At 35.4% G+C, this 15,853-nt stretch overlaps 1 protein-coding gene across 1 annotated transcript in view; it reads left to right on the top strand.

Annotated features, from left to right (window-relative positions):
• GASK1A (golgi associated kinase 1A) overlaps positions 1–15,853 on the top strand; it is a 130,232-nt gene that overhangs the window by 54,458 nt on the left and 59,921 nt on the right. The window contains exon 6 of the mRNA XM_053715747.1: positions 1,096–2,520. Coding sequence (XP_053571722.1) covers positions 1,096–2,520 — 1,425 coding nt within the window. The remainder of the gene's footprint in view (positions 1–1,095; positions 2,521–15,853) is intronic.

The following is a 15,853-nucleotide window of genomic DNA, read 5'->3' as shown; positions in this document are numbered from 1 at the left end:
GTCAGAATATCTGCTACAACAGTTTCTTGAAATTCTACATATAAATTCAGGGAGCCAATTATTATTTTAGTTTCCTTACATTTTAAATGAAATGTTTGTTATAACCTTGAATGTGCCATAAAGCAAGTTGTGAATATATATGTAATTCATCTTTCCCAAACAATTGGGTCATTATGATTGGATTATGGGAATGTTGTCACAGTTTTATGAAGCAAGATTAAAAATGAGAGTGTAGCTAATAGTGTTAGAAAAAACAACTGGCAGTCAGGAAATTACTGTAATGCTGCATAAAGAATAATATTTCAGCTTTCAGGAGATTTCTACAGAGAAGCCTGCCAAGAAATAATGACGTTCTATGAAATAGAAATTGATAAAAAAATATAAGATAAGAACTTCTCCATCCATCTCTAGTCTGCAGATTTCCCTATCTGCTTTACAATCTCACGCAATATTTGAGCTCTGGCTGCTTTTATTTCTAGATCTTGTCTTTTCCAAACAGTTTTAATTTCCTTACTCTAAAAATTGCTTTATTTTGTCTGATGCAAAGCACCAGCTAAACTAACACCAAAAGAGAAATCCCTGACATGTAGATAGATGGTTGTCCGGTTTCATAAACCCTCTATATATTATTCTCCATGACGACGCTGCATCAGCTAAGATGAAAATTCAGCCAAACAAAATCTGTGATATATATTTTTAATCAAGGCAAGGGTGACATTCCACCACACACACTTACATGTATCAACAACTTTTTTTCCCCTTCAAATCAGAGCTTTATTAAAAGACATTAAAACATGTTACTTCTAAAAACAAATCTATTACAGAATTTTCTTTTATTATGTTATTTTATGCTTGTTGGTCACTGTGGAAGCCAGTGAGCATCTATCCCATAAACCAATTGTACACTTCCTGTTTTTTTTTTTCCAGGTAAAATTAAACAGTTTCAACTTAATTACATGCAAAAATATTTGAAAAGTTTAACATTGCGCTTACATGTGGAAGATATTATTATTTTTTTTATTGAGTTTTCTGTTCTTTTAAATTGTTTAAGTTAATTGCTTCACTGACCCAATATTATTATTTTTTTTCTCACAGGCCCTGAGGATATGGGTTAGAAAGCGATGGAAGAAAAGACCTGTAGTCGGTTTCTGCCTCCTGTTTACCTTATTTGTGGTGTTGATCAATAGTTTTCCTACACTACCTGCAGACAGCTACGGAAAGACTGATTTCCAGAACCACATTCAACACAGGAAAGTTGTCAGGCACAAGAGGCAGTGGACTGACATCACAAACTCTGTTCCCAGACTATTACAAAACTCTGACCATGAGCTTTGGGGATCTAACCTACAGAACTACAGACGTGGACTGCAACCGTTCATTAATCTGAGCCATGATTGCAAGGAAAAGAAAATCTTAGGTCAAGTTAGCAATCAACCACTATGGAAAAATTATCGCCAAGAAACCAAAGAGAGGAGAACACTGACCAAAAAAATTATTTATGGTGTACAAAATACCACAGCTAAAAAGTATGAGCCAAGAAACCAAACCTTACTAGTCATGAAGAATAAACTAGACCACAAATACACAAATACTACTTTAAATGTAATTCTCCATAAGAATCATAATAAAGTTAACCATAAAGATGTATTTCTGATTAAACCTGCTGTGATACAATTTAAACCTATAGGAAAAGGATTAGCAGAAATGCAATCAGTCCTAAAAAACTACTCATCTATCCAGACAAAGGCACGTTTGGGCTACCAGAAGCTAGAGAACCACATTCCTTCATTAGATCATCTGCCATTCTTGCCCAGAACAAATAAAGCAGACTATGGGACCAAAACACTTATTAAGGATTTGAAAAACCCAAAGGTTGTCCATAAATTTTCAGCAAACAAAAAAAGAACCTTATTTGCTGAATGCTTAGAATGGAATCCAGAGGAAACTAAAGCTGTCCAACACAGAACAAAAGAGCTTGTTCCAGAAAAAGCACCTGCATGGTTTACACCAGATGATTTACAGAAGATGCGCTTATTGGCAGAGGGTGAGATTATAGCAAAATCTAGGATTCCTGCACATGGACAGGTTCTTAAAGTTGGCCTTTGTTCCAGCATACCGACAGTTAATTGTCACCAAGAAACACTCTGCTCAAAAGGATTTTGTGGTTTAATCAAACGTACCAGTGATTTATACGAGGTCCTGGCTTTTCATCTTGATAGGATTCTTGGGCTAAATCGTAGTCTTCCAGTAGTTGCACGGAAATTTACAAATTACTTGCTTCCTTACAAGTATACAAATGGTGATGCAAGACCGATCATATGGTGGGCACCAGATATTCAGCACTTAAATGATACTGACAATGATCAGAACTCATATGCACTTGGGTGGCTGCAGTATCAGACCATATTGAAGCATCACTGTGAAATGGAAAATTCTTCAGAACAAAAAAATACACATCCATGTGTGGGCATCAGACATTCAGAATGGGCCAAGCTGGCACTGTTTGATTTTCTTCTGCAGGTAATTATAGGCTGTACGATTGTATTTAATCAGTATGTCTTTCTCTAATAAAATGTGTCAGACAATAGATGACATGTTAGTCATGTGAGGAACATACCTTGCCTGAGGATCAGAAATCTTACTGTGGTATTTCTATGCTATTTAATATAACTGTTCATTCATATTTGTTAGTACCTGAGCTACAGTAACTCAGGGGTCAAGTCCAGCGGGAATGTATGGGAATGGAGTGCCTATACTATTTTTGCAGGTGGAATTAAGTTTCCCCTGGACAGAGAACAGAAATGCTTCAGTAAACACTGCTGCTGCTGGTGGAAGGAGCTGGAGCACAGTTTGGTTAGAGGGATAGTGATATCCTCTAGTAATGGGCAGTGACACTTCCTACAATACACTAAATGCAAACCTGTCATCAGTTATGTTGTGTGATCACCCCGCACTCTGTGGAACACATGATGCTTATATTTCTGTGTGGCTTGCTCAGGGGTTATTTCGCTCCCCTCAGCAGACAGGGGTTATTTTGCTCCCCTCAGCAGAAATAGGACTATTGCACCTTAAGTGGGTGAGACTCTCTGACAGAGACCATTCAACCCTTAATTGGTTTTAATTTGCTTTCATTAAAGTGAAGGTAAACTTACCTTCATGTTGATCTAGTATTCCCTTCTTTGTTCCAAATCTATAGGAGTTTAATTCATCAATTTTTATCAATCTTATTGTAAACAAAGTTAGCGGCTTTATAAATTGATTGCTGACGCTTTATAAATTCAACCTGTTTTTTTTTTTTTTTTTTAGAGTCTCAATGACGTTTTTACCTTGTCCATTTGAAAATCCGTCAGTTATAAAAAAAAAAGGATAGCGCATGGGCATATCATCAAGAAAGGGGATGATGTAGGGTGATGGCCGCCTAACGGCCAGATTTTCAATTGGACAAGGTAAAAACCTGATCAATACTAAAAAAATAAATAAAGAAAAAGGGTTGAATTTGTAAAGCGTCATAAATCAATTTATAAAGCTGATAACTTAGTTTACTATAAGATTGATAAAAATTGATTAATTAAACTCCTATTGATTTGGAACAAAGAAGGTAATACTAGATAGACATGAAGGTAAGTTTACCTTTAGTTTAACCAAAGTGTATAAATTATATACATATAAATACAGTGTGTGTATAAAACATTATTAATTGCGGGGGGGATGAAAGTCTTGGTGAGTCCCCACACTTTTTTTGTAGGACTTGACCCCTGCAGTTACTAAATACTATGATTTGATAATATAGAAAAAGACAAACACACATATTGACACTGTCCTACAGACATTTTTCTTAAATAAACATCACAAACATTACAGATTTATTGCACTATTATTAACCCTTACTTCATGCAAAACTGTTTTATCTTATTTAAAGGGATGGTATAATTAAATGTTCATGATTCAGATACAGCATGCAGTTTTAAACAACTTTCCAATTTACTTATGTAATTTGGTTGGTCTTTTTCTTTGTTCTTTTAACATCATTTGTTGAAAAGCATACCTAGGTAGGCTTTGAAGTAGTGATGAACTACTGGGTGATAGCAATTGATTTGTGGCTGCACATACAGTAAAATCTGTAGCTTTTTCAAAAGTGTATTTAAGTATGCACCATGCACCAGCATTTTAAACACAGCTCTTGCTCAGAGAGCCTAAGGTGATCATCTGGTAATGACTTAATTCGTTATGTGCTGACAAGATACAAGCCCACTGGTGCTCTGAGCAGCTGCAGTATTTAAAATGCTGGTGCATTGAGGATATCTAATTATACTTCACATGCACTTGCAGAGAAAAATATTTGCACTAAAAAAGTGATAACTTTTACTAGAAGCATTTTGACAAAAGATGTATATTGCAGATATGTTTCTATACAAATATGTAATTCATCAATGTGCATTTAATATGACCGAAATGTTCCTTTAATACTGTGCGACAGAAAGATTTTCTCAGCCTTCAGTATACATATGGAAAATGTAAAGAATGCCTGGAGTGAATATGGAGCTATGGAGCTTGTCAGTTCTATGCAAACCATTAAGTTCAACTATTCCCTAAAAGAAAATATATTCAAAACAGTTGTCTAGTGAAAAAGCAAAAATAAAAAAACTTCTAACACAGGGTCATAAATTAAATAGAGGTCAAATTTTACTTATTTTGAAATGTTTTTTATCTAGGTTAAAAAGGATTACTCACATTGAAAGAACATATTGTCTTGCTGTTCACTAATTCTTCTTTGGGGAAATAGGTGTACCAGCTATCAGTAAGTAGAACTGACAGATAAAAGTCTGATGATCGAAATAAAAAAAGACCTGCTTTAAGACTTATGGGTTTCCTAGGAAAGCATACTTGTTTAAAGGGACAGCCTAGTCTAAATTCAACTTTCACGATTCAGATAGGGCCTGCAATTTTAAATAACTTTCCAATTTACTTTTATCATCAAATTTGCTTTGTTCTATTGGTATTCTTTGTTGGAAGATAAACCTAGTTAGGCTCATATGCTAATTTCTGAACCCTTGAAGGCCGCCTCTTATATCAGTGCATTTGGATAGCTTTTTACAGCTAAACAGCGCTAGTTTGTGTGTCCTTTTAGATAACATTGCTTTCACTCCTTTGGATTTACCTAGAAGTCAACACTGATTTGCTAAAATGCATGTCTGTCGAAAGAACTGAAATAAGGGTCAGTCTTAAGAGGCTTGGATACAAGGTAATCACAGAGGTAAAACGTGTATTAATATAACCGTGTTGGTTATGCAAAATTGGGGAATGGGTAATAAAGGGATTATCTATCTTTTTAAACAATACAAATTCTAAAGTAGACTGTCCCTTTAAGAAAACAAAGCCTTATTGTCTACAGTATCCTCAACTTTTATCTTTGTTGTAATTTATCATGTTTATTATTTTTTTTTTTTATATATATATTTTCCCCAAATTAACCCAAAGTAAATCTACACTTTATCAATGCTGCAGTACCTAGTGATGTACCAAACGTATTATTGCTGTAGAATAAAATCTAAACATTACGTATTTTCTGGAAACCTTTCATATAATGTGTAATGGATTTTCATGACCAAATTTTAACAAAATAATATTTGCTCATCTTTATAAAGGATAAACCACATCTTCCTTGGGCTCACTGCACTTTTTTTTTTCAATACATTAGTCACACTTGGACCCAATACATTTTCATCACAGCCATATAATTCATTTCTTGCAATTCAGTCTCTGGTTACTGCAATCTAGCTGCTGTGGGAGATTTTCATGCTGAACACACAGTCTGTGTCCTTACTACCCTGAGACATGGCAGCTTTCCTAAATCATCAGACTTATTTGCATCCCAAACCACTCTTTAAACACAGAACTGTGCAGAGAAGCAAGTATCTTTTGTCTAGACGTATTCTACCCAATTTCCCGGTGTACACATTGCATCCAAGAAAGTCAAAGATTCATTCTTAGAGTGCTCCATTCTACAATGAAGAATATTCTGCAGAAGAATTATAACTTGAAGACTTCCTTGAAAGGAAAATACTACTAAATAGGCATAAATCACTAGTATGTGAGTTATGTCAGAAAGGTATGCTTCTCTGCACCGGTGCAGAGAAGTATACCTTTCTGACATAACTCACATACTCATGATTTATGCCTATTTAGTAGTATTTACCTTTATGCTTAAGCACTGCTCCTTAAGGCTACCTATAAATAAATATATACTTTCTGACAAGGTACTTTAGGAGAAATTAAAGTCAAAATACACAATATTTAATATTTTGTTCCTCAATCTTTGACAATTCCTTGAAAGGAAGTGCAAAGAAATCTTATTTGCTATATTAATTTAAGCAGTCATGTGCAATAGATATATCAAAGTTTATGGTCAATATTATATATTATTTTTCAACCTATGTACCTATCTCTTATAAAAAGAAACATATGGTGTAATTAGATTAATAAATGTTAATGTATAGTATATTAGGACTTTAGAAGTTAAATGGATACTAAAACCAAATTTTTTCTTTCATGATTCAGATAGAGCATGCAATTTTAAGCAAATTTCTTCAATCTCTTGCTATCTTTATTTGAAAAAGCAGGAATCTAAGTTTAGGAGCCTGTCCATTTTTGGTTCAGCACCTGGGTAGCACTTGCTGATTGGCGGCTAAATGTAGCCACCAATCAGCAAGTGCTATCCAGGGTGCTGAACCATGAATGGGATGGCTCCCTAACCTTAAAATCCTGATTTTTCAAATAAAGATGGCAAGAGAACGAAGAAAAATTGATTATTAGGAGTAAATTAGAAAGTTGCTTAAAATTGCATGCTCTATCCAAATCAGTAAAGAAAAAAATTGAGTTTAGTGTCCCTTTAACTGGATAAAATAAAAGAGATAAGAGCCGACTACAACAATGCATCTCTCGGCAGGACCCTCTACCCATTTGATCCCTGTAATTGTTTTTTATATACCACCTATGTTCATAGCGCTGCGGAACCTATTAGCGCTCTACAAATACCTGATAATAATAATATTGATATGCATTCTTTCTTTGCTCTAATAATAAATCTACAAACCCAAGATACTCTTTAAAAGAGAAGGAACTGATCAACTGAGTGGTTAGAAGACATTCCCCTAAATATAACACTGTTCTTGTGATGCTAAATTCTTAATCCAGTTAAATCCAGAATAAAAGAGGGATGGGAGTTGGTGATTTATGCGCTGTATCTCTTTCTTGGAGAAAAACAATATTGTACATTGATGCCATTTAAATTAGGAAAGACTCCTCTTTTAAATAAGGTACAATATAAGTTCCCTGAGCTTCCAGTGGCCACAAAATTTACGGGACCAAAATTTCTTTCTGAAACTGGAATTGACTTTACTTCTCACAAGTACTCCCTGACCCTACTGACAATACCAGAGCACCTACCCTACACCGTCTCATCCTCAGATTGTCCAGTAATGCGTGGACACACCATAACTCTACCAATGACATACCGCAGTCTCACTCATTAACCACCCTGACTCCATCTTCCGGTCTCCAAGACTACTGGCCACCATAACCCACCCCAGCTGCTCGGTTTCTGAATGCTAACTTGGAAATGCTGGGTGATATGCAACTCAAACTCCTCAGGCTATGCTACTGAACCATCCAGGCTCTAACCCGTGGACAGCCAAGACTCTGAAAATATAACCCAGGATGGATGTTTGCAGCAAAGTTTTAGATGGTGCGAAATAAGAAAAATGGGTTATGAAATTACTTTCTACAATAGTAACAAAACAAGTCAACAATATATGTTTATTTTTTTGAGAAATTGCTTGAATTAAAGTAAAACAATGTAAAGTTCACTATTGTGTGAATGTGTGTATATGTATCTTTACGTTTATTATAAAATAAATTAGCAGAACTTTGTTGTTTGTTTTTTTAACTACATACATAAAACATATTTCCATAGGTATGACTCTTTTGTGGGTGTCTTTAGCCAGTCTATCTTCATTCCATCCTGGCCTAGGCATAGCCATTGCTATCTGAATCATCACCTGCGTTTTGACTTTAGTGTACACTTTATTAACTATTCCTAAGCTATTTAAAATACTATTTCCTTGCTTTTAAAGGGACACTAAACCCATTTTTTTCTTCTTTCATGATTCAGATAGAGCATACAATTTTAAGCAACTTTCTAATTTTCTCCTATTATCAAATTTTCTTCGTTCTCTTGCTATCTTTATTTGAAAATCAGAAAGTAAAGCTTAGGAGCTGGCCTATTTTATGTTCAGCACCATGGATAGCGCTTGCTTATTGGTGGCTACATTTAGCCACTAATTAGCAAGTGCAAGCCAGGTACTGAACCAAAAATGGGCCGTCTCCCAAGCATTGCGTTCCTGCTTTTCAAATAAAGATAGCAAGAGATCGATGAAAAATTGATAATAGGAGTAAATTAGAAAGTTGCTTAAAGTTGTATGCTCTATCTGAATCATGAAACAAAAATGTGTAGTATCCCTTTAATAGCACTACTGAGCAGATGTATGAAAATTAGACTTAAAGATAGCAAAAATATATTACACGTTTTCATTTTCAGATACCCGTGTATGACTAAACTATCGCAGATATAAAATGAAGCTGTATATCATAAAAGATTATAATCAAAGAAATTAAATTAAAGAAAAAAGTACTTACATTTAATTGAGTAATAAAACATTTAAATGCTTGAAAAATGCTGAGACATAAAATTACTAAAAAAAAAACAACCTATTTTCTATCACCAGCCAAAGCTCTACTATAAGTAACTGCAGAAATTAGTATCTTTGTTCTCTGCTTTTCTGGAGTGCAAAAGATGTAGAAGATTGAGTCATGTTTAAAGGGACAGTCTAGTCAAAATGAAACTTTCAAGCAATTTTAAACAACTTTCCAATTTACTTTTATCATCAAATTTTCTTTGTTCTTTTGGTATTCTTTGTTGAAAGCTAAATCTAGGTAAACTCATATGCTAATTTGTAAGCCCTTGAAGGCTGCCTCTGCATTTTGACAGTTATTCCCAGCTAGACAGCGCTAGTTCATGTATGTCATATAGATAACATTGAGCTCACTCACGTGAAGTTAACTAGGAGTCAGCACTGACTGGCTAAAATGCAAATCTGTCAAAAGAACTGAGCTAAGGGGGCAGTGTGCAGAGGCTTAGATACAAGGTAATCACAAAGGTAAAAAGTATATTAATATAACTGTGTTGGTTATGCAAAACTGGAGAACGGGTAATAAAGGGATTATCTATCTTTTTTTTAAATAATAACAATTCTAGAGTAGACTGTCCCTTTAATTATTTAAAAAGCCAAAAAAGTGTTTTCTGATTGATTGGAATACAGGTGTCAAACTGTCAACGTGTTTCCCCCATGTAAGCAATTGGAGGAGATTTTGTGCTACAAATTAATTTAAAGGGATACATATCAAAACTAAACTTTCATGATTCAGATAGAACATGCCATTTAAAAAATACTTTCCAATTTTCTTCCATTATCCAATTGTGGACAATCATTTTATATGCACACTTTCTGAGGCACCATCTCCTACTAAGCATGTGCAAGAGCTCATTCTATATATGTGTATGAATTTTGTGATTGGCTGATGGTTCTCACGTGATACGGAGAGGGAAAATGGAATGGAATATAAAATTTGTGAGGAAAAAAATCTACTAATAATCTGAAATTCAGACTTGTTATTGCATTGTATTTTTATTATGCATTTGTTGATTATGCAGTTTTACTGTATTTAATGGTCATTTTAAAATATTACATATTGTGGGGTTTTCAGACTAATGGATTCAAATTCAGAAACCCGGTGAAAGCCATATGTGATTCTCTTTGCAAGGGAATTTGTACTGATTGGAATGTAGCCATTTGACAGAACAACAAATACAACTTTAGTGACAAAACACACAAAAAAAAGAGTTATTATTGGCATTATCTTCAAGGATATCTATCTATATTGTATACTAGCTGATAAGCCTGCCCAGAGTTATGTTATGTATCTATGTTTTAAACATGTAACCCCCCCAAGATACAAAAAATAAAAAAGTAAAAATACAAAAACTTAAAGCTATCCAAAATAATAAAATTAAACCTAAACTAATACCCCTATAAAAATAAAAACACTCCCAAAAATAAAAACACCCCCTCATCTAATACTAAAGTACCAATAACCCTTAAAAGTGCTTTTTGTAGGGCATTGCCCTAAAGAAATCAGCTCTTTTACTTTAAAAACAAAGTCCCCCTAACAGTAAAACCCCCCCACCCACCAAACCCCCCAAAATAAAAAAGAACTAACACTAATAAACCTAAACTACCCATTGCCTCTAAAGGGGCATTTGTATGGGCATTGCCCTTAAAAGGGCTTTCAGCTTTTTATCACTGCCCTTTAAAGGGTATTCAGCTCTTTTTGAAATTGCCCAATGAACCCTAATCTAAAAAACAAACCCCCCCCAAAAATTAAAAAACTAACACTAAAGCCCCAAATAGGTACTCACGGTTTCAGGAGTCCGGCGGAGAAGGTCTTCTTCCAGGCGGGTCCATTATCTTCATCCACAGCAAAGGCGGCGTGGAGCAGAGGTCCAGAGCAGTCTTCCCAGATGTGGTGATCCCCGGCGATGGTCATCTGTGGCGGCAGCGGTCCTCGCAGAGGCGATGGTCCTCGACGGCATGGAGGCCTCTCTTCATCTGAAGTCCATCATATACTGAATATTGAATGCAAGGTACGGCAATCAATTTGGGGGACCTTGCCTTCCTTTTGGCTGAATTTTTCAAAACAGCCAATAGGATTTGAGCTACTGAAACTCTATTGGCTGTTCAAATCAGCCAATAAGATTTCAGTAGCTCTCATCCTATTGGCTAATTTTGAAAATTTCAGCCAATAGGAATGCAAGGTACCCAAATAAATATGGGGTACCTTGAATTCAATCTTCAGTGTGCGGCGGACTATCACATGAAGAGGATCCTCCACGCCTTCACCAAGGACCAATGGTGCTGAGGACCTCCGCTCCGCGCCGCCTTCACTCTGCGCACATCTGGAAAGACCGCTCCGGACCTCTGCTCCGTGCAGCCTTCGCTGTGGATAAAGATTATGGTCCCACCTGGAAGAAAACCTTCTCCGCTGGACTTCTGAAACCGTGAGTACCTATTTGGGGTTTTAGTGTTAGTTTTTTAAAAAAAAAAATATTTTTTTTTATTTTTAAAAATAGTGTTTATTGGGCAATTTGCAAAAGAGCTGAATGCCCTTTTAACGGCAGTGAAAAATAACTGAATGCCCTTTTAAGGGCAATGCTCATACAAATGCCCCTTTAGGGGCAATGGGTAGTTTAGGTTTATTAGTGTTAGTTTTTTTAATTTTGGGGGGTTTGGTGGGTGGGGGTTTTACTGTTAGGGGGGACTTTGTTTATTTTTAATGTAAAAGAGCTGATTTCTTTAGGGCTATGCCCAATAAAAAGCCCTTTTAAGGGCTATTGGTAGTTTATTCTTAGATTAGGGGGTGTTTTTTATTTTGAGGGGGATTTTTAATTTTCAAAGGGATTAGGTTTAATTTTTTTTTATTTTGGATAGTGTTATTTATTACTTTTTGTAATGTTAGCCTTTTTTTATTTCCTGTAATTTTAGATTAATATAATGTAATATTTTTTTAATGTAATTAAGGGGTTAATTTAGGTTGTGTTAGGTTAGGGGGCTTAGTCATTAAATTAGTTTTTTTGCATTGTGGGGTTGGCGGTTTAGGCGTTAATAGGTAAATTATGTTAATGCATTGTGTGGGGTTGGCGGATTAGGGGTTAATAGATGTATTACGTAGTTTGTGATGTTGTGGTTGGCGAATTTAGGGGTTAATCATTTTCAGCTAGATTACGAGTTTTGCTCAAAAAGCATTGTTATGCTTCATAACAATGCTTTGTCCCTAACGCCGCTGTTACAAGTCTTGTCAGCATAGGTGAATACAGAAAACAGAATACTGCACACCTTTTTGGCCATCACGCAACGTCAGTACCGCACTTTTAAAAAAGTCCTTTTTCAATGGGACTTCCATAGCGCTGCTATTACGAGTTTTGCGGTGAGCGGTACACCCTATACTGACAAGATTCGTACTGCCATCTAAAGTCAGTAGTTATGAGTTTCATGCTACAAAGCTGTAACATAAAACTCATAACTAAACTGTCACAAAGTACACTAACACCCATAAACTACCTATTAACCCCTAAACTGAGGCCTTCCCGCATCGCAAATGATAAAATAAAATTATTAACCCCTAACCTTTTAACGGCAGTGAAAAATAACTGAATGCCCTTTTAAGGGCAATGCTCATACAAATGCCCCTTTAGGGGCAATGGGTAGTTTAGGTTTATTAGTGTTAGTTTTTTTAATTTTGGGGGGTTTGGTGGGTGGGGGTTTTACTGTTAGGGGGGACTTTGTTTATTTTTAATGTAAAAGAGCTGATTTCTTTAGGGCTATGCCCAATAAAAAGCCCTTTTAAGGGCTATTGGTAGTTTATTCTTAGATTAGGGGGTGTTTTTTATTTTGAGGGGGATTTTTAATTTTCAAAGGGATTAGGTTTAATTTTTTTTTATTTTGGATAGTGTTATTTATTACTTTTTGTAATGTTAGCCTTTTTTTATTTCCTGTAATTTTAGATTAATATAATGTAATATTTTTTTAATGTAATTAAGGGGTTAATTTAGGTTGTGTTAGGTTAGGGGGCTTAGTCATTAAATTAGTTTTTTTGCATTGTGGGGTTGGCGGTTTAGGCGTTAATAGGTAAATTATGTTAATGCATTGTGTGGGGTTGGCGGATTAGGGGTTAATAGATGTATTACGTAGTTTGTGATGTTGTGGTTGGCGAATTTAGGGGTTAATCATTTTCAGCTAGATTACGAGTTTTGCTCAAAAAGCATTGTTATGCTTCATAACAATGCTTTGTCCCTAACGCCGCTGTTACAAGTCTTGTCAGCATAGGTGAATACAGAAGACAGAATACTGCACACCTTTTTGGCCATCACGCAACGTCAGTACCGCACTTTTAAAAAAGTCCTTTTTCAATGGGACTTCCATAGCGCTGCTATTACGAGTTTTGCGGTGAGCGGTACACCCTATACTGACAAGATTCGTACTGCCATCTAAAGTCAGTAGTTATGAGTTTCATGCTACAAAGCTGTAACATAAAACTCATAACTAAACTGTCACAAAGTACACTAACACCCATAAACTACCTATTAACCCCTAAACTGAGGCCTTCCCGCATCGCAAATGATAAAATAAAATTATTAACCCCTAATCTAACCCTAACCTAACCCTAACCCTAACACCCCCTAACTTAAATATAATTAAAATAAATATAAATAAAACTTACAATTATTACCTAAATAATTCCTATTTAAAACTAAATACAAACTTACCTGTAAAATAAAACCTAAGCTAGCTACAAAATAACTAATAGTTATATTGTAGCTATCTTGGGTTTTATTTTTATTTCACAGGTAAGTTTGTATTTATTTTAACTAGGTAGACTAGTTAATAAATAGTTATTAACTATTTACTAGCTACCTAGTTAAAATAAATACAAATGTACCTGTAAAATAAAACCTAACCTGCCTTACACTAAAACCTAACATTACAATAAAATAAAATAAATTAAAATAATAAAATATGATTATCTTAATTACAAAAAAAAAAATAAACACTAAATTACACAAAATAAAAAAATAAAATATCAAAAATAAAAATGAATTACTCCTAATCTAATAGCCCTATAAAAATAAAAATGCCCCCCCCAAAGTAAAAAAACCTAGCCTACACTAAACTGCCAATGGCCCTTAAAAGGGCCTTTTGCAGGGCATTGCCCAAAAGAAATCAGCTCTTTTACCTGTAAAAAATACAAACAACCCCCCAACAGTAAAACCCACCACCCACCCAACCAAACCCCCTAATAAAAACCTCTAAATAAACCTAAGCTAACCATTGCCCTAAAAAGGTCAGTTGGATGGGCATTGCCCTTAAAAGGGCATTTAGCTCTTTTACACTGCCCAAACCCTAAGCTAAAAATAAAACCCACCCAATAAACCCTTAAAAAAACCTAACACTAACCCCCGACGATCCACTTACAGTTTTCGAAGACGGGACATCCATCCTCATCCAGGCTGCAGAAGTCCTCATCGAAGCCGGCAGAAGTCTTTCTCGAAGACGGCAGAAGTCTTCATCCAAGCAACAGAAGTCTTCATCCAAGCGGCAGAAGTCTTCATCCAGGCGGCATCTTCTATCTTCATTCATCCGGCGCGGAACGGGTCCATTTTCAAGACATCCGGCGCGGAGCATCCTCTTCTTCTGATCGTCGTTGGAAAATAAAGTTTCTCTTTAAGTGACGTCATCCAAGAATTCAATCAGCCAATAGGAATTAAAGGGGAAAAAATCCTATTGGTTGATCCAATCAGTCATTAGGATTGAGCTTTAATCCTATTGGCTGATCGAATCAGCCAATAGGATTGAGCTCACATTCTATTGGCTGATTGGAATAGCCAATAGAATGCAAGCTCAATCCTATTGGCTGATTGGATCAGCCAATATGATTTTTTCCCCTTTAATTCCTATTGGCTGATAGAATTCTATCAGCCAATCGGAATGTAAGGGATGCCATCTTGGATGATGTCACTTAAAGGGAAACTTAATTTTCCATCGAAGATCGGAAGAAGAGGATGCTCCGTGCCGGATGTCTTGAAGATGGACCTGCTCCACGCTGGATGGATAAAGATAGAAGATGCCGTCTGGATGAAGACTTCTGCCAGCTTCGAGAAGGACTTCTGCCTGCTTGGATGAGGATGGATGTCCGGTCTTCGAAAACTGTAATTGGATCGTCAGGGGTTAGTGTTAGGTTTTTTAAGGGTTTTATTGGGTGGGTTTTATTTTTAGCTTAGGGTTTGAGCAATGTAAAAAGCTTAATGCCCTTTTAAGGGCAATGCCCATCCAAATGCCCTTTTCAGGGCAATGGTTAGCTTAGGTTTATTTAGATAGGTTTTTATTTGGGCGGGTTGGATGGGTGGTGGATTTTACTGTTGGGGGTTGTTTGTATTTTTTTTTTACAGGTAAAAGAGCTGATTTTTTGGGACAATACCCCGCAAAAGGCCCTTTTAAGGGCCATTGGCAGTTTAGTGTAGGCTACGTTTTTTTTTAATGGGGGGGGGAGGTTTATTTGATAGGGCTATTAGATTAGGAGTAATTCGTTTTATTTTTGATATTTTTGTTTTTTATTTTGTGTAATTTAGTGTTTTTTTTTCTTCTAATTTAGATAATTGTATTTTAATATTTTAATTTATTTTATTTTATTGTAATGTTAGGTTTTAGTGTATGTCAGGTTAGGTTTTATTTTACATGTTAGTTTGTATTTATTTTAACTAGGTAGTTAGTAAATAGTTTAACTATTTACTAACTAGTCTACCTAGTTAAAATAAATACAAACTTACCTGTGAAATAAAAATAAAACCTAAGATAGCTACAATGTAACTATTAGTTATATTGTAGCTAGCTTAGGTTTTATTTTACAGGTAAGTTTGTATTTCGTTTTAAATAGGAATTATTTAGGTAATAATTGTAATTTTTATTTAGATTTATTTTAATTATATTTGTTAGGGGGTGTTAGGGTTATGCTTAGGGTTACGTTAGGGTTATGCTTAGGGTTACGTTAGGGTTAGATTTAGGGAATAATATATTTATTTAGTGTTAGTGATGTTGGAGGCCAGAGGTTTAGGGGTTAATAACTTTAGTATAGTGGCGGCGACATTGGGGGCGGCAGATTAGGGGTTAAAAACTGTAATGTATGT

The sequence above is a fragment of the Bombina bombina genome, chromosome 5 (assembly GCF_027579735.1).
Source record: "Bombina bombina isolate aBomBom1 chromosome 5, aBomBom1.pri, whole genome shotgun sequence".
NCBI lineage: Eukaryota > Metazoa > Chordata > Amphibia > Anura > Bombinatoridae > Bombina > Bombina bombina.
Note: the sequence above shows the minus strand (reverse complement) of the source record. Positions and strands in the feature narration are given on the sequence as shown.